The 20,876-nt window shown below is 42.7% G+C and overlaps 1 protein-coding gene across 1 annotated transcript in view; it reads left to right on the forward strand.

Annotated features, from left to right (window-relative positions):
- Positions 1-169: 169 nt before the first annotated feature.
- LOC134820221 (cilia- and flagella-associated protein 54-like) overlaps positions 170-20,876 on the forward strand; it is a gene marked incomplete at its 3' end in the record, with an annotated part of 59,550 nt that continues 38,843 nt past the window's right edge. Inside the window, 25 exon segments of the mRNA XM_063830443.1 lie at positions 170-219; positions 440-549; positions 1,070-1,232; positions 1,362-1,517; positions 1,854-1,967; positions 2,171-2,334; positions 2,590-2,810; positions 3,714-3,907; positions 4,146-4,247; positions 4,479-4,526; positions 5,054-5,158; positions 5,339-5,435; positions 6,144-6,244; positions 10,229-10,323; positions 10,680-10,872; positions 11,799-11,894; positions 12,009-12,104; positions 12,289-12,384; positions 12,499-12,594; positions 12,709-12,804; positions 12,919-13,014; positions 13,199-13,294; positions 13,479-13,574; positions 13,689-13,820; positions 14,060-14,167. Coding sequence (XP_063686513.1) covers positions 542-549; positions 1,070-1,232; positions 1,362-1,517; positions 1,854-1,967; positions 2,171-2,334; positions 2,590-2,810; positions 3,714-3,907; positions 4,146-4,247; positions 4,479-4,526; positions 5,054-5,158; positions 5,339-5,435; positions 6,144-6,244; positions 10,229-10,323; positions 10,680-10,872; positions 11,799-11,894; positions 12,009-12,104; positions 12,289-12,384; positions 12,499-12,594; positions 12,709-12,804; positions 12,919-13,014; positions 13,199-13,294; positions 13,479-13,574; positions 13,689-13,820; positions 14,060-14,167 — 2,769 coding nt within the window.

Here is a 20,876-nt window from a genome sequence, read left to right on the forward strand (position 1 = left end):
TTCAGCCATCTTACTGCTTGTGGGCATCTCATTCAGGTGGGCTATACTGGCCTCTCCTCCCTTCAGCCATCTTACTGCTTGTGGGCATCTCATCCAGGTGAGCTATACTGGCCTCTCCTCAGTTCAGCCATCTTACTGCTTGTGGGCATCTCATTCAGGTGAGCTATACTGGCCTCTCCTCAGTTCAGCCATCTTACTGCTTGTGGGCATCTCATTCAGGTGGGGTTTTGGAGAGTGTACTTTTATAGTGAGGAGGCTGTTTTACTTTAAGTCTGTCTAGCACTTACTTGATTTGTATTGTGTAAATGATTTTATTTATACGCTACCTTGTATTTTGGTGGGAGCAGGGTGCTTGCCTTATTACTTCTTCTTATTGCAGTCCAATTCTATTTATATTATTAAAACTATCGATGAATAATATTCCACTGCAACTCCCCAGATCTGTCACAAGCAAGGAGCACTAGCCGTAGCAACGGAAGCTTGCTCTCTACTCTGGAACTTCTTTGTTCTTCCCCACACCTCCTCTAAAACCGACATCAACATGCCCACGTAACTGCACGTTTTGTACTTTGAAACCTTTTCAATGTACTGAGTTAAAAAGTACTGTAACAACGTTTAATGAAATATACTTTTGTTTGTGCTGTTTTTATTTGTGTTAGTGATCCGTCCTAAGTCTCGTAATATCGGGTAATAATCCAACATTATAAACACAAGTGGTAGGTCTGCAAAAAGAGATACATTACCGCAATTAAATTGCCATTAAAGATTAATTAGTAACCCTGTAATTAACGTTGTTTAATTAGTAAACTTGTAATTAAAGTTGTGTTAATTAGTAACCCTGTAATTAAAGTTGTGTTAATTAGTAACCCTGTAATCAAAGTTGTGTTAATTAGTAACCCTGCAATCAACGTTGTGTTAATTAGTAACCCTGTAATTAAAGTTGTGTTAATTAGTAACCCTGTAATCAAAGTTGTGTTAATTAGTAACCCTGCAATCAACGTTGTGTTAATTAGTAACCCTGTAATTAACGTTGTGTTAATAAGTTACCCTGTAATTAACGTTGTGTTAGATGTAACTATCCCAGACTCAACATGAAGCATATAAACGGATCCTCTATCACCCTGATCCGGCACCTGATTGAGAGTATCCTGGTTTCAGTGGATATTGCTATCAGAGAGGGAGCCCTGTTTTGTAATGTCACGTGTGATCAGGGTCCTTTCAAGACTAAACAGGTGGGAGATTGTAATACTAATATTATATATTGTAAAGTTGTAATACCAATTATATGCGTTATCATCACTTTAATAAAATTGATCCACTACAGATACGATGCATCTTCTTTCATCACAACAACATTTCAGCTAGCAAGGCTGGGCCTGTGTGAGAAGCTGCTGGTAGCAATAGAGCTGTCAGGCCGTATTAACGACACTCAGCTAGGAACCCAAGCCATTATCCAGACGTACGGTCTACTTGCTCCCCTTATTCATCATAACATCATGTGTTATCCTGCACTTAAGGTTAGGACTGTAAATATTCAACATAACATCATGTGTTATCCTGCACTTAAGGTTAGGACTGTTACAAAAAGTTCGATCAAATTGATGATGTAAAACTTACTATCTTGCAAGCTCAGAATCTTCCAGTTTAAGATTTTATTTGGATCGTAATAACTTGTGCTGTGTCCTCTGATAATTTGAATAGCAAACATGATAATATAGTATGATATTTTACAACTCCTAGTCATGAACTTACCTTTCATAATTGAAAATCAAATCATAGTCTATCAAATTGAAATTATCAATTCAACAATATTAACAATTGATAATTGAAAATAACTTGTTTCCTCTGATAAGGTACTGCTGTATTGTCACGCTGCTTTGACAGAGCTTCCTGGGGTTGTAAAACAGAAGAAACACGCTGGAAACATACAACACATGACAGGAGTCATCACTTTCTATCTCAGCAAGGTTAATTACTTAATTGGCTGATAATTGATATTTTGTTTATTTTTTCAATGAATTCGAATGATTATGGCTGAATTTAGTGGCCGGAAATTGTATTGATATTTCGATAATAATCTGTGTTCATCATGACTCTTGAGCCTTCCAAGTTAATAATTTGTCGATTAGTTAATTAGCTAATTAGTTAATTAACTCCACATGCCACCCAGACGCTGCACCAATGGGGAGAGTTAGAGGGAGCGGCTCTAATAAGTGAGAATGGGCACGAGCTACTCACCCAGTTTGATTGTTTGTATGATGAACTGAGTGAACAGTCTCACGCTATCACTCCTAATAACAAGAAGAAACCTGTTAAGAGAACTGATAACACAGGGTAAGTAGTCACATTAGTGGTCAATGGTCACATTAGTGGTCACATAGTGGTCACTGGTCACATAGTGGTCACATTAGTGGTCACGTGGGATAGCTGTAAGTTTTTGTTTATCAGTTTAGGGGGGGGGGGGGTATCAAAGAAGGAATATAACTTTTTTATTAGTTGTTTATTTCTGTTTATTTGTTGACCCAATGGCTTATTAAACTTAAAAAGTTACCTGAATAACAACACAACTTGACCACCACATCTAATCAGAAAAGAAAAGAAAGGGAACCTGAAAGACATGATCCAGGACCCAGGAGGTGCGCCGATCCTGAAGAGTGACACAGTTAAAGCGTTTGAAGCGCACGTGCTGCGTCACAGTGCAATCTACCCCACTAACAGCAGCGGAGATCCGGACTTTACCGGACAGGAGGACTTTAACTTGCTCTACACTGCTGTCGCTAACTTGTCCAGTCATCAAGCTCAAAAGGAAGGTTTGATTTAACGAATTGCTGGGCTGCGTACTGTACTTCTGGTATCTCCTTTTCTACTGTACTTCTGGTATCTCCTTTTCTACTGTACTTCTGGTATCTCCTTTTCTACTGTACTTCTGGTATCTCCTTTTCTACTGTACTTCTGGTATCTCCTTTTCTACTGTACTTCTGGTATCTCCTTTTCTACTGTACTTCTGGTATCTCCTTTTCTACTGTACTTCTGGTATCTCCTTTTCTACTGTACTTCTGGTATCTCCTTTTCTACTTTACTTCTGGTATCTCCTTTTCTACTGTACTTCTGGTATCTCCTTTTCTACTGTACTTCTGGTATCTCCTTTTCTACTGTACTTCTGGTATCTCCTTTTCTACTGTACTTCTGGTATCTCCTTTGCTACTGTACTTCTGGTATCTCCTTTTCTACTGTACTTCCGGTATCTCTTTTTCTACTGTACTTCTGGTATCTCCTTTTCTACTGTACTTCTGGTATCTCCTTTTCTACTGTACTTCTGGTATCTCCTTTTCTACTGTACTTCTGGTATCTCCTTTTCTACTGTACTTCTGGTATCTCCTTTTCTACTGTACTTCTGGTATCTCCTTTTCTACTGTACTTCTGGTATCTCCTTTTCTACTGTACTTCTGGTATCTCCTTTTCTACTGTACTTCTGGTATCTCCTTTTCTACTGTACTTCTGGTATCTCCTTTTCTACTGTACTTCTGGTATCTCCTTTTCGACTGTTCTTCTGGTATCTCCTTTTCTACTGTACTTCTGGTATCTCCTTTTCTTTTATAGATCACTTATCTTTCTTCCATCTTATCCTCCTATATCCCTTGTTTATCTTATCTGATATCTCACCTCCACCTAGACCTCTTATCTCCATCTCTCCAGTCTCTAATCCCCCTCAGTGTACAAGTTCAGACGCCGCTCCCGGTTCCTGGAGCTGTATGTTCGTGTGCTGGAGAAGGCCCTGCTAGAGAGTAGACCCGACCTAGTAGTGGACTGGTGCAGTGAGGCTGTGGCCTGGTTAACACGACGTAACGACCTTCTCATTGCTCAGAAGGCTCTTAATAAAGACGTTAAACCGGCTAAGAATCTCGAGGTTTTCATTTACTTTTTACTGCTAAGAATCTCGAGGTTTTCATTTACTTTTTACTGCTAAGAATTTCGAGGTTTTCATTTACTTTTTGAGTTAATGGCTGTGTTTATAATCTCGAGGTTTTCATTTACTTTTTGAATTAATGGCTGTGTTTATGATTGGCATTTTTCTTTTTTCGGTAAATGAACAGGACTTTGATATATTATGTTTACTTGCTGTATGATACATTGATAATATCCAGATGCTGAAACAGACTGTGATGGCTAAAGGATCTGATGCTGCTCTTGCAAAGAAGAATGATAACAAAACCCCTGGCGTCAAAAATATGTCCAAAAAGGAAGGGGTGAGTAACGCATTAGTGAACATTTTAGCCATCCAGTAAACTTGTCAATTGATACTATTCGAATTTTATTTATTTTTCAATTTTCAATATTTTTCAATATGATGCTTACTTTCTCTAATTTATTTGCTGATCGCTGTGCAAGTTAAGCCTTTAACATTTTGAATAGGAATGCACCGATAAAACTCGATATATCGGTGAGAAGGATGTAATTTATTTGATATATAATTTTAGATCAAGCCATTTAAACTTCTGGGTCAGCCGGATGAGAATAAAATGCAGGTATGTTACTCTAGTGCAGTGCTCTTATCTCGTTAACATTACCTTATATGGTAGTGTTACCATAGTGACACTACCATATAAGGTATGTTACTCTAGTTCTCTTCTCTTCCAGCATGACTCTCAAGTCTAGATTGTAGACCTTATATTATGCATGTTTTGAGCTTCTTGCTCTGGATTTTTATATTTTAACCAAGTTCCGTAACGTTTGCGTAACGTTTCATGAAAACTTATACACTCTTAAACAAATTTGTTTCTTAGAAAATTTATACCCTTAGTCTTTAGACTTTTGTTTTTATAAACTTTTCACTATATCAATAGTGTATTGAACTTAAGTCTGATTTATATAAGAAACTTACCGGTAGTAACTTGGTAAAAAGTAAATAATCCAGAAATTTTAGAGATTTTGTTATTATATTACTTCAATACAAATACATAATAATGCTGTGACCATGTGTTAACATGATGACTACCCAGGCTGCAAATACATAATAATGCTGTAACCATGTGTTAACATGATGACTACCCAGGCTGCAGAGCTACTCAGAGCCATCCTGCCAGATACCTGGAGAAGATCCTGTAGAATACAGAGACTACGTCTTATTACCCACGAGGAGATGCCCTGGAGAGCCCAGGTTTGCTGCTGAAGCTTGACCATGAAATTGTAACTTTATAGTGCTGTCTAATGGAAGTATTAGACCTTGAGGTCATAAATTTAAGTCTTTGCAACCTTCTGTTCGTGTTCTCAATTCAAATACAGATTCAAATAATTATGTGATATTTTATTAAGTTCGTCTGATAGAGCTACTTTTCAGTTAAACGTGATACTTGCCGCGTCCTGTTACCAACAATTCAAAGATAAGATGGACGTCAGAGTCAAGTCTTTTAATGATGCAGCTGATTTTAGCCATGGTACTGTGGTGGCTTTATCATTATACTTTATCGAACTTACTTAAGCAAACTTAAATACTTAGGCAAACTTTACTGATGCAAACTTTACTTAAGCGAACTTTACTGATGCAAAATTTACTGATGCAAACTTTACTTAAGCAAACTTTACTGATGCAAACTTTACTCAAGCAAACTTTACTCAAGCAAACTTTACTGATGCAAACTTTACTGATGCAAAATTTACTGATGCAAACTTTACTTAAGCAAACTTTACTGATGCAAACTTTACTCAAGCAAACTTTACTCAAGCAAACTTTACTGATGCAAAATTTACTGATGCAAACTTTACTTAAGCAAACTTTACTGATGCAAACTTTACTTAAGCAAACTTTACTGATGCAAACTTTACTTAAGCAAACTTTACTGATGCAAACTTTACTGATGCAAACTTTACTTAAGCAAACTTTACTTAAGCAAACTTTACTGATGCAAACTTTACTTATGCAAACTTTACTAATGCAAACTTTACTCAAGCAAACTTTACTCAAGCAAACTTTACTTAAGCGATCCGATGGAATCGATGTAATATCATATCGTATTCGTTACCGTTTCTGTGATATGCTAACAATTATGAACTTGGAAAAACAAGTTAGAATAAATTCTGTTAAAACTGACGGTGGTGACCTTCAGAATGTTCAAAGTCACAGTTGTGTAACAGTAGCCTCCCAGGCGGAGAGTACGACTTGTTGCCTAGCAACATGTTCGTGGTGGGGGACGTTGGGAGCATGATGAACAATAGTGAGGATCCTATTGAGGATATTCTGCGCGAGGTCAATTAGTAAATCTTATACTACTTTCGTTTTGCAGTTTATTCTTTCATTCTCATACCATTTTGTGATACTTATGTTTTATAATCGTGAAGGGTAAAGACCCAGAGAAAGAGCTAAAGACTATGGAACTTACTATCTACGAGTACTTGGCTGACAGATATGGACAGGAAGAACGGAAACCATACCTTGATAAGCCCAATAAGGAAGGACCAGTCACCAAGACCCTCAGGAAAAAGAAGAAGGACACAGCACGCGAGTATAGAGAGGCTGTGAGAGAGGGCGGAGTCACTTCTGGTGGTGCCAAAGCAGTAAGAGCGCAGTACTGGAGACTAGTGAGAATCCACAACAAGTCTAGGCGTGAACAGTTGAAGAAGAGGAAAAAGAAAGAAAAGAAGAAGGAGACCCAACGCTTCAGGAGGAACCCCTATGACTACAGTAAAAGACTCCTTGATGAGAAGATCTCGGGAGAGCCTACCTTCGGCAAGGAAGAGGCTGACAGATACTACCCCAAGGAATACATGGACCGAGATAGATGTTATGTCTTCGAAAAGATGGCAGGAATACCAGATGCCAAAGACCCAGTGTACCCCTTTGTGTGCACAGTACCTACTTACGAAGAGTTTGAAAAGAAGATCAAAACACGACGCAATGGATCTTCACCAGGGCCCAACGGAGTGCCATACATAGTTTACAAAAGGTGTGCCAGGCTGAGAGAACTATTGTATGCGTGTATTAGTAAACTCTGGTTATCAAACAGTGTCCCCTTGCAGTGGAGAATTGGAGAAAGCATCCTACTTCCCAAGACCACGGACCTTAGTGACCCTGGCAAGTTTAGGAACATCACTATGACTAACACCAGTGGGAAAGTGGCAATGGGTATGCTAGCTGATAAAATGCTCGACTACATGACCACCAATAAGTACATCGATACCTCTGTGCAAAAAGGCTTCCTGCGCAAGATGCCAGGATGCATAGAACACACACAAGCGCTCATGGAGGAACTGCGGGATGCAAAGAGCAAGAGAAGACAGGTGTATGCAGTATGGGTGGATCTTATGAATGCTTATGGGAGAGTACCTCATGAGCTGATAGTGTTTGCGCTTCGGCACTACAAGTTCCCAGAAGAAGTGGTCCAATATATTGTCAAGTACTACGACGAACTGGTAGTACGGGTGAAGACGAAGAAGTGGAAGAGTGAGTGGTTCTACTACCTAATCGGGTTGTTTCAAGGGGACCCGCTTTCTGTCGTGCTATTCTTAATAGCATTCAACCTACTCTTGGATTTACTTCAGGTCGACAGAACAATGGGATACAAGCCGTCGTTCAGCTCTGAGCCAACTACAAACAGAGCTTTTGCAGATGATCTCACCCTGCTGTCTGACAGACTCGACAAAATGAAGAGGCTGGTCGGGCAAATGGAGGAATTCTTAGCATGGACAAGGACGATGAGAGCTAAACCCAGCAAGTGTATTGCTCTCGGAATGAAGGTAGTGGACAATACCTACAGATCGTTTGACCCTGAGATCATCATTGCAAACGAGAAAGTAGCGTACCTTGGTGACACACCGATAAAGTTCCTTGGTCACTGGATTTACGTCAACCTGGGCCAAGATGAGACGAGAGAGCTAATCACCACTCAACTTTCAGGCCAGCTGGAAAAAGTAGACATGGCGGAGCTCTCTGGACCAAGCAAGTGCTGGATCTACAACCACATGCTAACTAGCAAAGTACAGTGGAATATTATGATATACAACCTCCCAGTATCATTCATCCAGACACTAGAGGCTCTTTGTACCAGATACTTGAAGAAATGGCTTGGAGTTACTACTTCCATATCGAATAGTGTGCTGTACAGATCAAAAGACCACTTTGGACTATCGTTAAAGCAGATCTCCAACCTGTACAAATGTCTACAGGTGTCCAAGGCCTATATGCTGAAGACATCGGTTGACCCCAAAGTGAGGGAGATTTTCGAGTACAGAGAAAACACCAACAGAGACAAGAAGAGATGGGACTACACCAAGGAGCTGACTAATAGGGAGAGAGACCTCTACTTCAAAGAACTGATTGGCTACGTGCAGACCAGGGAAGGAGCCGGTATTGGATTCGGTGATCAGAGGAGGAAGAAGAACAAAAAGGAGCAACTAGTGGAGATAATTAAGTCTCTGAAAGAAGAGGAGCTCCTTCAAACTCTCTACGATAAGAGAGTCCAAGGAAAGTTTCTAACCTGGGAGAACACCATGCAGCTAGACACTGGCTGGCAAAGCCTGCTGTATACCTTGAGCCCCGAGCTGACAAAGTTCCACCTAAATGCCATCCACGACGTTGCAAGTACACCTAGCAACCTCCAGCTTTGGAACTACAGCTCCACGAACAACTGTCCCCTTTGTGGGCGTCAGCAGTGCAACCTAAAGCACATTCTAACGTGTTGCCCAGTGTCGCTTAAACAAGGAAGGTATAATTGGAGACATGATCAGGTGCTCAGGGTAATCGTGCAACCAATTGCAGAGAAGCTGAGGGAGATAAACAGTGCTACCCCAAAGACAGAAGTAAAGAGAGAGTGGAGGAAGTTCGTATCCGGAAAAGGAACCTACAGGAAACCCGAAGTACGGCTTACAGAAGAACCTCATCTTCTAGAGGAAGGTAACGACTGGAAACTAGTGTTTGATGAGGACGAAAGGACAAGACAATTCCCCCAACATATTGTCAACACAGCTCTCAGACCTGATGTGGTAATATACTCTAACACACTCAGGAAAGTCATCCTGGTAGAGCTGACCTGTGGAAACGAGGAGAACTTTGAGGACCAGAGATCCCGGAAAGAGAAGAGATACGAAGAGCTAATGGTGGAGATCGAGACCGCAGGCTGGGAAGGATATCTCTTTACAGTAGAAGTTGGATGTCGTGGATTCTACCACCACACATTACCCCGAATTTTCAACTTCCTTAACATCACCCGGGCAAAGAAGAAGAGGGCACTTAACACAACAGCGGTGGTGTCCCTGAAAGGTTCCTACACTATCTGGCTTAATCGCTACAACAAGACCTGGAGTGACAACTGGCAGCTGGCTGAAAGACCCTGCCCAGTTTAACCCTGATGAACAGCTGAACGTTGGGCCCTTAAAACGTCGTTGAAAGCTACATCTGGGGTCGTAAGTCCCAGACATCAGAAGAAGTCAGAGAGTGTAGAAGATTCTGCGTCTGAAAAGACTAGAGAATTGAGGTAAATATAGTTGGTTTGGTCTATCTGTTTTCGCTCTTTTGAGTGGGTCAATCATATAATTGATATTTTTGAAGTAACTGTGAGGTGTGGAGCTATGATAACATTACCTGGCCTTATATGGTAGTCAGTGAGTGTTACCGGACCTTTACTGATAGTTGAAATTCGACATATGACGTCATCTAGCGTCATCTAGCGTCATCTAGCGTGAAATATCGCCAGATGATGATAGATGACGCTAGATGACGCTAGATGACGCTAGATGACGCCAATTAGCGACATTGTCGCTAAGTGCACGACACCTTTCGAATGTCGCTATCTAGCGCTATCTAGCGCTATCTAGCGCTATCTAGCGCTATATGACGCTATATGACGCTATATGACGCTAGATGACGCTAGATGACGCTAGATGACGCTAAGCACGCAGCACTGACGCCAGGCGACAGATAGCGCTATTTTCATAAAAATTCTAGGGACGACATCTAGCGTCATCTAGCGTCATATAGCGTCATCTATCATCATCTGGCGATATTTCACGCTAGATGACGCTAGATGACGCTAGATGACGTCATATGTCGAATTTCAACTATCAGTAAAGGTCCGTGTTACCATTGTAACATATCTCAATGCAGGGTCACGTGAGTTAGTGTTGCCATAGTAACACATCTCAATGCAGGGTCACGTGAGTTAGTGTTGCCATAGTAACACATCTTAATGCAGGGTCACGTGAGTTAGTGTTGCCATAGTAACATATCTCACTGCAGGGTCACGTGAACGTTTCACCCTCACTGGAAAGGGAGAAAACTAACCTGACAGCTCTGATGAGCAAGAAGGGGAGTGTCAGCTCTGTTACCTCAAGGTATAATATAAATTAGTGACCCATTAGTGATAAATTTATATTGTATAGTAGTGAATATGGTGGGTAGGATTCACAATTTCACATTCTAATTCTATTGATAATGTTATTTTTGTTTAAATCTTCATTGATAACATTTGATCTGAACTGTACATGATAGTCTTAGTATGTATATTACCTAATATCACCCTTGTAAGTTATTGCTTAATACCTAATACCATGCTAGTAAATTTGTAAGATATAACTAAATCTGTTCTGAACTGGACATGGTACTATGACCACCTACTATCTAATACGATCCTGTTATTTTGTAAGATATTATTTAATCTGATCTGAACTGGACGAACAAGGCGTTTCAGACAAAGCAAGTACTGTCTCTCAAGCGACAAAGCAAAAGAGATAAAGATGAGTTACAGCAGTTACCTAGTGCAGACCTTTGTAAGTCTGACCCAGGCTCTGGTGTTAGCTCACCGGGGCGCACATTGGGGGTTGCTTCAGAACATTGCTTCTCAGCTGTGGAGAATTGTCATGGACCTTCACATGAAGATGAAGGTGATTTTATTTTTAATAGTTTTGCAGTGATTACGAAAATGGATTGTGTTAAGTTATGTAGACAGTATGGCATTAAAATACAGATAATAGACTCTGTGATGATTTGACCGATTTGGATAGATTAAGGGATATTTTGAGCCCTTTAGTATGTTCGCTGGTGTTATTAAAGCGTAGCTAATTATTGGACAACACATAGTTAGTGCATGGTTTATGATTGATTACTAATTACTATGATTGTGATTCTTTTTGAACATTGTCGTAGAATAATTGTATGTAATTTCTATAAAACGTTTCAGACCCTGCCAACCTCTACAAGAGAAGCGTTGGGTCTCACTGACCAGGCTATCAATGATCTCACTATTTCAGACCCTGCCAACCTCTACAAGAGAAGCGTTGGGTCTCACTGACCAGGCTATCAATGATCTCACTATTTCAGACCCTGCCAACCTCTACAAGAGAAGCGTTGGGTCTCACTGACCAGGCAATCAATGATCTCAATATTTCAGACCCTGCCAACCTCTACAAGAGAAGCGTTGGGTCTCACTGACCAGGCTATCAATGATCTCACTATTTCAGACCCTGCCAACCTCTACAAGAGAAGCGTTGGGTCTCACTGACCAGGCTATCAATGATCTCACTATTTCAGACCCTGCCAACCTCTACAAGAGAAGCGTTGGGTCTCACTGACCAGGCTATCAATGATCTCACTATTTCAGACCCTGCCAACCTCTACAAGAGAAGCGTTGGGTCTCACTGACCAGGCTATCAATGATCTCACTATTTCAGACCCTGCCAACCTCTACAAGAGAAGCGTTGGGTCTCACTGACCAGGCTATCAATGATCTCACTATTTCAGACCCTGCCAACCTCTACAAGAGAAGCGTTGGGTCTCACTGACCAGGCTATCAATGATCTCACTATTTCAGACCCTGCCAACCTCTACAAGAGAAGTGTTGGGTCTCACTGACCAGGCTATCAATGATCTCACTATTTCAGACCCTGCCAACCTCTACAAGAGAAGCGTTGGGTCTCACTGACCAGGCTATCAATGATCTCAATATTTCAGACCCTGCCAACCTCTACAAGAGAAGCGTTGGGTCTCACTGACCAGGCTATCAATGATCTCACTATTTCAGACCCTGCCAACCTCTACAAGAGAAGCGTTGGGTCTCACTGACCAGGCTATCAATGATCTCACTATTTCAGACCCTGCCAACCTCTACAAGAGAAGCGTTGGGTCTCACTGACCAGGCTATCAATGATCTCACTATTTCAGACCCTGCCAACCTCTACAAGAGAAGCGTTGGGTCTCACTGACCAGGCTATCAATGATCTCACTATTTCAGACCCTGCCAACCTCTACAAGAGAAGCGTTGGGTCTCACTGACCAGGCTATCAATGATCTCACTATTTCAGACCCTGCCAACCTCTACAAGAGAAGTGTTGGGTCTCACTGACCAGGCTATCAATGATCTCACTATTTCAGACCCTGCCAACCTCTACAAGAGAAGCGTTGGGTCTCACTGACCAGGCTATCAATGATCTCACTATTTCAGACCCTGCCAACCTCTACAAGAGAAGTGTTGGGTCTCACTGACCAGGCTATCAATGATCTCACTATTTCAGACCCTGCCAACCTCTACAAGAGAAGTGTTGGGTCTCACTGACCAGGCTATCAATGATCTCACTATTTCAGACCCTGCCAACCTCTACAAGAGAAGTGTTGGGTCTCACTGACCAGGCTATCAATGATCTCACTATTTCAGACCCTGCCAACCTCTACAAGAGAAGCGTTGGGTCTCACTGACCAGGCTATCAATGATCTCACTATTTCAGACCCTGCCAACCTCTACAAGAGAAGCGTTGGGTCTCACTGACCAGGCTATCAATGATCTCACTATTTCAGACCCTGCCAACCTCTACAAGAGAAGCGTTGGGTCTCACTGACCAGGCTATCAATGATCTCACTATTTCAGACCCTGCCAACCTCTACAAGAGAAGTGTTGGGTCTCACTGACCAGGCTATCAATGATCTCACTATTTCAGACCCTGCCAACCTCTACAAGAGAAGTGTTGGGTCTCACTGACCAGGCTATCAATGATCTCACTATTTCAGACCCTGCCAACCTCTACAAGAGAAGCGTTGGGTCTCACTGACCAGGCTATAAATGATCTCACTATTTCAGACCCTGCCAACCTCTACAAGAGAAGCGTTGGGTCTCACTGACCAGGCTATCAATGATCTCACTATTTCAGACCCTGCCAACCTCTACAAGAGAAGTGTTGGGTCTCACTGACCAGGCTATCAATGATCTCACTATTTCAGACCCTGCCAACCTCTACAAGAGAAGTGTTGGGTCTCACTGACCAGGCTATCAATGATCTCACTATTTCAGACCCTGCCAACCTCTACAAGAGAAGCGTTGGGTCTCACTGACCAGGCTATAAATGATCTCACTATTTCAGACCCTGCCAACCTCTACAAGAGAAGCGTTGGGTCTCACTGACCAGGCTATAAATGATCTCACTATTTCAGACCCTGCCAACCTCTACAAGAGAAGCGTTGGGTCTCACTGACCAGGCTATAAATGATCTCACTATTTCAGACCCTGCCAACCTCTACAAGAGAAGTGTTGGGTCTCACTGACCAGGCTATAAATGATCTCACTATTTCAGACCCTGCCAACCTCTACAAGAGAAGCGTTGGGTCTCACTGACCAGGCTATCAATGATCTCACTATTTCAGACCCTGCCAACCTCTACAAGAGAAGCGTTGGGTCTCACTGACCAGGCTATCAATGATCTCACTATTTCAGACCCTGCCAACCTCTACAAGAGAAGCGTTGGGTCTCACTGACCAGGCTATCAATGATCTCACTATGAAGCCTATGTATCACATGGCTGACTTCATGTTGGACTATGTTGAGAACATAATCTCATGCAATGAGGTGAGAATACATTAGCGAGCAGTTTGTGAGGTATTAAATAGTGTACTTATTTTAATACTTTAAACACTTTTAATACTTTGAAAGCTCCTGCTAATACAATCTTTTCGTATCACTTATATAATATGCTTTAAATAATCCCCCTCCCGCTTTAAACACTACTATATACATATATTATACAGTTTGTTCGTAATAGTTTTATTAACCTAATCACTTGATAATAACTTAATGGTTAATTGCAGGATATAGAGGACCCCAGTACGATTGTGGGTAAACCGGAGGATATTGACGGGGGAGCCTCGCTACACTTCGATAAGTTTGATGACACCTCCTTCGTTCACATAAGATGGGTGCGTTATTTATTAATTAATTGTTTAGTTGTAAAGTTGAGGTGTACAATTATGAACCACTTTTATTTAGTGTTAGGTCAAATAAGACAACATTGTTCCTAATTTAAAACACGAAATGAACTGCAATTAGTTAACATTAATTAAACTAATCAAAATTAAATTAAAAAAGTAATGAAATATGTTTACTGATGTAACTGATGCTTAATATCCAGATCGAAAGCCTATTTAACATAAACGTTAAAGCAAAATGAAGTCAAAAATTATTTTAAAAAGGAATTTCGAGAAAATCTGAGCTTTTTGAAAAATCTAAGAACTTTAAAATAAAAGTTGAAAACGGTATTCTGATCCTAATCCATCTATTATATTATATTAAAAATCTTAAATTTGTTGACATATTAACATGTTGCACGGTATTGCTGTATCACTAGATCATGCCTTTACTGTCAAATCTCAACTCAAATATTTAAAATTAGGACCATTGTAATTAATAAAATTGAATGCACTGAAAGGCGTTCTGATACGTTAAATTATTATTAAATGCTAGTGTTCACAGTTTTCTATTTCCTGCCTTTCGTGGATAGTGGATACGTGTGTTTAAAGTTCCTTCTGGGATGTTGTTAGTTTCATTCCAAGATGTAAGGTTCCTTCTAGGATGTTGAGTTCCTTCTGGGATGTTGTTAGGTTCCTTCGAGGATGTTGTAGGTTCCTTATGGGATGTTGTAAGGTTCCTTCTTGGATGTTGGGGACCTTCTGGGATGTTGTTATGTTCCTTCTGGGATGTTAGGCTTCTTCTGGGATGTAAGGTTCCTTCTGGGATGTTGTTAGGTTCCTTCGAGGATGTTGTAGGTTCCTTATGGGATGTTGTTAGGTTCCTTCTGGGATGTTGTTAGGTTTCTTCTAGGATGTTGTAGGTTCATTCTGGGATGTAAGGTTCCTTCTGGGATATTGAGTTCCTTCTAGGTTGTTGTTAGGTTCCCTCTGGGATGTTAGGCTTCTTCTGGGATGTTAGGTTCCTTCTGGGATGTTAGGCGTCTTCTGTAATGTTGAGTTCCTTCTGGGATGTTGTTAGGTTTCTTCTGGGATATCAGGTTCTTTCTAGGATGTTGTTAGGTTCCTTCTGGGATGTTAGTTCATTCTAGGATGTTAGGTTCCTTCTGGGATGTCAGGTTCTTTTTAGGATGTTGTTAGGTTCCTTCTGGGATATTTGGTCGTTCTAGGATGTTAGGTTCCTTCTGGGATGGCAGGTTCTTTCTAGGATGTTGTTAGGTTCCTTCTGGGATGTTAGGTTCATTCTAGGATGTTAGGTTTCTTCTTGGATGTTGTAATCTCTCTTTCTAGGATACAAGATACGTGACTTGCAGATGGTCATCTTTTGAGTCTTGCAGATACTCTGAAATATTGAAATCTAATTAATTGGTGCCAAAAGACAACGATATTTATTTATTTAGTAATTTGACACTACTTGGGGGTCCAAATTATAGGACCTAAAGTTCCTATTCTTTGGCCAATTTTATATAAATCTTCAAACTGGTCGAAAGGCCATAAAAGCATTCAGGCTTCAGCCCAGTCAAAAAAGTTTCCATGGTTTATCTCTCACGGTTTTCACGAATCACAGAAAGTGGCGTTAAAATTGATAATGTTAAAGAGTTAAAGGTTAATCTGTGCATCAAGTTCAAACTTACATTTAAACTTTGTTGATACTCGGTAGGCTAGGGCTATCTAGCTATGTTTCTGGTGTCCTTAATGGGGTTCTTTTTTTCTGAAAAGGTAAAAGCTCTTAAGGGGGCAGGGGGGGGGGTCTTCATGGAAATTTTCTCAAAATCGACTTTTTAGTTGTTTCTGATAGATGGGAGTGATATCTATCAGATGCTTTCAATCCGATAGAAAAATATTGCTCCTAGCAGAAATTATCGCCGGTAGAAGGTCAGCACTTGTGTGTAATTGTATTGCGCGAGCGATTTTTGATCGCGTGCCCTGAAAATCGAGTCTTAAAATCTATCTTCTCCTACATTTTTTGAGCAATCACCCTCAAACTTTCAGGATATGTTCTAGGGATCATTTAGAAGAGATTGTCCAGGCAAAATTTTGAGATAGGCCTTTAAACATTTTTTATTCGATTTTGAAAATCTTGGACCTGGTTTTTTGACGATTTTTCGAGGTCCAAGATTTTTAAAATCGAATAAAAAATGTTTAAAGGCCTATCTCAAAATTTTGCCTGGACAATCCTTTGAGGGTGATTGCTCAAAAAATGTAGGAGAAGATAGATTTTTAGACTCGATTTTCAGGGCACGCGATCAAAAATCGCTCGCGCAATACAATTACACACAAGCGCTGACCTTTTACCGGCGATAATTTCGGCTAGGAACAATATTTTTCTATCGGATTAAAAGCATCTGATAGATATCACTCCCCTCTATCAGAAACAACTAAAAAGTCGATTTTGAGAAAATTTCCATGAAGACCCCCCCCTGCCCCCTTAAGTTAATCATCATTACATACAATATTTTGATTGCAGCGCGTCATTTTCGAGAAGACAGAGGTAACCGTAAACTAAATGATTTCTCTGGAATCTTTTGTTTTAGAAATTATCGATTCAAATAAATATCCATGCTTTTTCGTCGTAAGCGAAAAATAAAAATGATTTTGTTACTAAATATTGATCCGAAATTGGGGAATAAGAGCTTTTATTAGGATTACCTCATTCGGAAGAACCAATACTGGAGGAGATATATTGGAGAAGAGTCTTTTGTAAATTCTCTCGCTTGCTTGCCGATCTTGCTGCTCTGAAATTTAACAATTCAACAACTCATTATTACGAATAATTGAATGTTTATCGGAGATATTGGTGATAATCTGGTTGATCTATGTCAAAAACTTTATAAAAACTTTCGTTCTCCTTCAGATATTATATAACTCACCTTCCAGCTTCCTGTATGCGTTGATTTCCATCAGCAGGCAGGGGGGGGGGGAGCTAACTGTATGGACTACATGAAATATTGAGTGGTGGGGGGGGGGGGAGCTAACTGTATGGACTACATGAAATATTGAGTGGTGGGGGGGGAGCTAACTGTATGGACTACATGAAATATTGAGTTGGGGGGGGGGGGGGGGGGGGGGGGGAGCTAACTGTATGGACTACATGAAATATTGAGTGGTGGTGGGGGGGGGGGGGAGCTAACTGTATGGACTACATGATATATTGAGTGGTGGTGGTGGGGGGGGAGCTAACTGTATGGACTACATGAAATATTGAGTGGTGGGGGGGGGGGGGAGCTAACTGTATGGACTACATGATATATTGAGTGGTGGTGGGGGGGGGGGGGGGAGCTAACTGTATGGACTACATGAAATATTGAGTGGTGGGGGGGGGGGTGGAGCTAACTGTATGGACTACATGAAATATTGAGTGGTGGTGGTGGGGGGGGGGGGAGCTAACTGTATGGACTACATGAAATATTGAGTGGTGGTGGGGGGGGGGGGGGAGCTAACTGTATGGGCTACATGAAATATTGAGTGGTGAGGGGGGGGAGCTAACTGTATGGGCTACATGAAATATTGAGTGGTGAGGGTGGGGGGGGGGGGAGCTAACTGTATGGACTACATGAAATATTGAGTGGTGGTGGTGGGGGGGGGGAGCTAACTGTATGGACTACATGAAATATTGAGTGGTGGTGGGGGGGGGGGGAGCTAACTGTATGGACTACATGATATATTGAGTGGGGGGGGGGAGCTAACTGTATGGACTACATGAAATATTGAGTGGTGGTGGGGGGGGGGGAGCTAACTGTATGGACTACATGAAATATTGAGTGGTGGGGGGGGGGGGAGCTAACTGTATGGACTACATGAAATATTGAGTGGTGGGGGGGGGGGGAGCTAACTGTATGGACTACATGATATATTGAGTGGTGGGGGGGGGGGAGCTAACTGTATGGACTACATGAAATATTGAGTGGTGGGGGGGGGGGGGAGCTAACTGTATGGACTACATGAAATATTGAGTGGTGGGGGGGGGGGGAGCTAACTGTATGGACTACATGAAATATTGAGTGGTGGTGGGGGGGGGGGGGGAGCTAACTGTATGGACTACATGAAATATTGAGTGGTGGGGGGGGGGGGGGGAGCTAACTGTATGGACTACATGAAATATAGAGTGGTGGGGGGGGGGGAGCTAACTGTATGGACTACATGAAATATTGAGTGGTGGGGGGGGGGGGGAGCTAATTGTATGGACTACATGAAATATTGAGTGGTGGTGGGGGGGGGGGGAGCTAACTGTATGGACTACATGAAATATTGAGTGGTGGGGGGGGGGGGGAGCTAACTGTATGGACTACATGAAATATTGAGTGGTGGGGGGGGGGGGGAGCTAACTGTATGGACTACATGAAATATTGAGTGGTGGGGGGGGGGGGAGCTAACTGTATGGACTACATGAAATATTGAGTGGTGGTGGGGGGGGGGGGGGGGGCTAACTGGCAACTTGGTCGTTTAGCTCCGGACAGTCTATGCAACGTCTATGCAACGTCCATGCAACAACAAAAGAACCGTCTATGCAACGTCTATGCAACGTCCCTGCACAATGAACACTCTATGCACACTCCCTGCACGGTCAGTCTATGCAACGTCTATGCAACGTCTATGCAACGTCTATGCAACGTCCCTGCACAGTACCATATGAACACCGGCTACTAGCCGGCTACTAGCCGGCTACTAGCCGGCTAGTAGCCACTTTTGTAATAACAGCTCCTCAACTTCACATTACCAACCGGCTACTAACCGGCACTTGAAAAGTGGTCACTAGCCGGCTACTAACCGGCTACTAGCCGGCTAGTGACCACAAAGTGGCTACTAACCGGCTACTAAGCGGTCACTAGCCGGCTATTAGCCGAGCTCTAAAGCAGACCTACTAGTAGCCGGTTCCAAACCGGCTACTAGCCGGCACTTAGAAAGCGGTCACTAGCCGGCTACTAACCGGCTAGTAACCACCAAGTGGCTACTAACCGGTCACTAGCCGGCTCTAAAGCGGACCTTCTAGTTCCAAACCGGCTACTAGCCGACACTTGAAAAGCGGTCACTAGCCGGCTACTACTAAAAAAATACTGAAAACTGATTACATTCAATTTCTTCGTGGTGGAGGAGCAGTGTAATTGTTTTTGGGCGCTAGGACGACGCCTTGGGTGGTTACTAGCCGGTTAGTAGCCGGTTAGTAGCCGGCTAGTGACCGCTTTTCAAGTGTCGGCTAGTAGCCGGTTTGGAACTAGAAGGTCCGCTTTAGAGCCGGCTAGTGACCGGTTAGTAGCCACTTGGTGGTTACTAGCCGGTTAGTAGCCGGTTAGTAGCCGGCTAGCGACCGCTTTTCGAGTGCCGGCTAGTAGGTCCGCTTAAGAGCCGGCTAGTGACCGGTTAGTAGCCGGTTAGTAGCCACTTGGTGGTTACTAGCCGGTTAGTAGCCGGTTAGTAGCCGGCTAGTGACCGCTTTTCAAGTGCCGGCTAGTAGCCGGTTTAGAACCGGCTACTAATAGGTCTGCTTTAGAGCTCGGCTAATAGCCGGCTAGTGACCGCTTAGTAGCCGGTTAGTAGCCACTTTGTGGTCACTAGCCGGCTAGTAGCCGGTTAGTAGCCGGCTAGTGACCACTTTTCAAGTGCCGGTTAGTAGCCGGTTGTTAATGTGAAGTTGAGGAGCTGTTATTACAAAAGTGGCTACTAGCCGGCTAGTAGCCGGCTAGTAGCCGGTGTTCATATGGTACTGTGCAGGGACGTTGCATAGACGTTGCATAGACTGACCGTGCAGGGAGTGTGCATAGAGTGTTCATTGTGCAGGGACGTTGCATAGACGTTGCATAGACGATTCTTTTGTTGTTGCACGGACGTTGCATAGACGTTGCATAGACTGTCCGGAGCTAAACGACCAACTTCCCTTGAGTGGTGGGGGGGGGGGGGGGGGAGCTAACTGTATGGACTACATGAAATATTGAGTGGTGGGGGGGGGGGAGCTAACTGTATGGACTACATGAAATATTGAGTGGTGGGGGGGGGGGGGAGCTAACTGTATGGACTACATGAAATATTGAGTGGTGGGGGGGGGGGGAGCTAACTGTATGGACTACATGAAATATTGAGTGGTGGGGGGGGGGGGGAGCTAACTGTATGGACTACATGAAATATTGAGTGGTGGTGGGGGGGGGGGGGGGGGAGCTAACTGTATGGACTACATGAAATATTGAGTGGTGGTGGTGGGGGGGGGGGGGGAACTAACTGTATGGACTACATGATATATTGAGTGGTGGTGGGGGGGGGGAGCTAACTGTATGGATTACATGAAATATTGAGTGGTGGGGGGGGAGCTAACTGTATGGACTACATGATATATTGAGTGGTGGTGGGGGGGGGGAGCTAACTGTATGGACTACATGAAATATTGAGTGGTGGGGGGGGGTGGAGCTAACTGTATGGACTACATGAAATATTGAGTGGTGGGGGGGGGGGGGAGCTAACTGTATGGACTACATGAAATATTGAGTGGTGGTGGGGGGGGGGGGGGAGCTAACTGTATGGACTACATGAAATATTGAGTGGTGGGGGGGGGGGGGGAGCTAACTGTATGGACTACATGAAATATTGAGTGGTGGTGGGGGGGGGGGAGCTAACTGTATGGACTACATGAAATATTGAGTGGTGGTGGTGGGGGGGGGGGGAACTAACTGTA

Source organism: Bolinopsis microptera, chromosome 8, assembly GCF_026151205.1.
Source record: "Bolinopsis microptera isolate Bmic1 chromosome 8, MBARI_Bmic_1.0, whole genome shotgun sequence".
Taxonomy (NCBI): domain Eukaryota; kingdom Metazoa; phylum Ctenophora; class Tentaculata; order Lobata; family Bolinopsidae; genus Bolinopsis; species Bolinopsis microptera.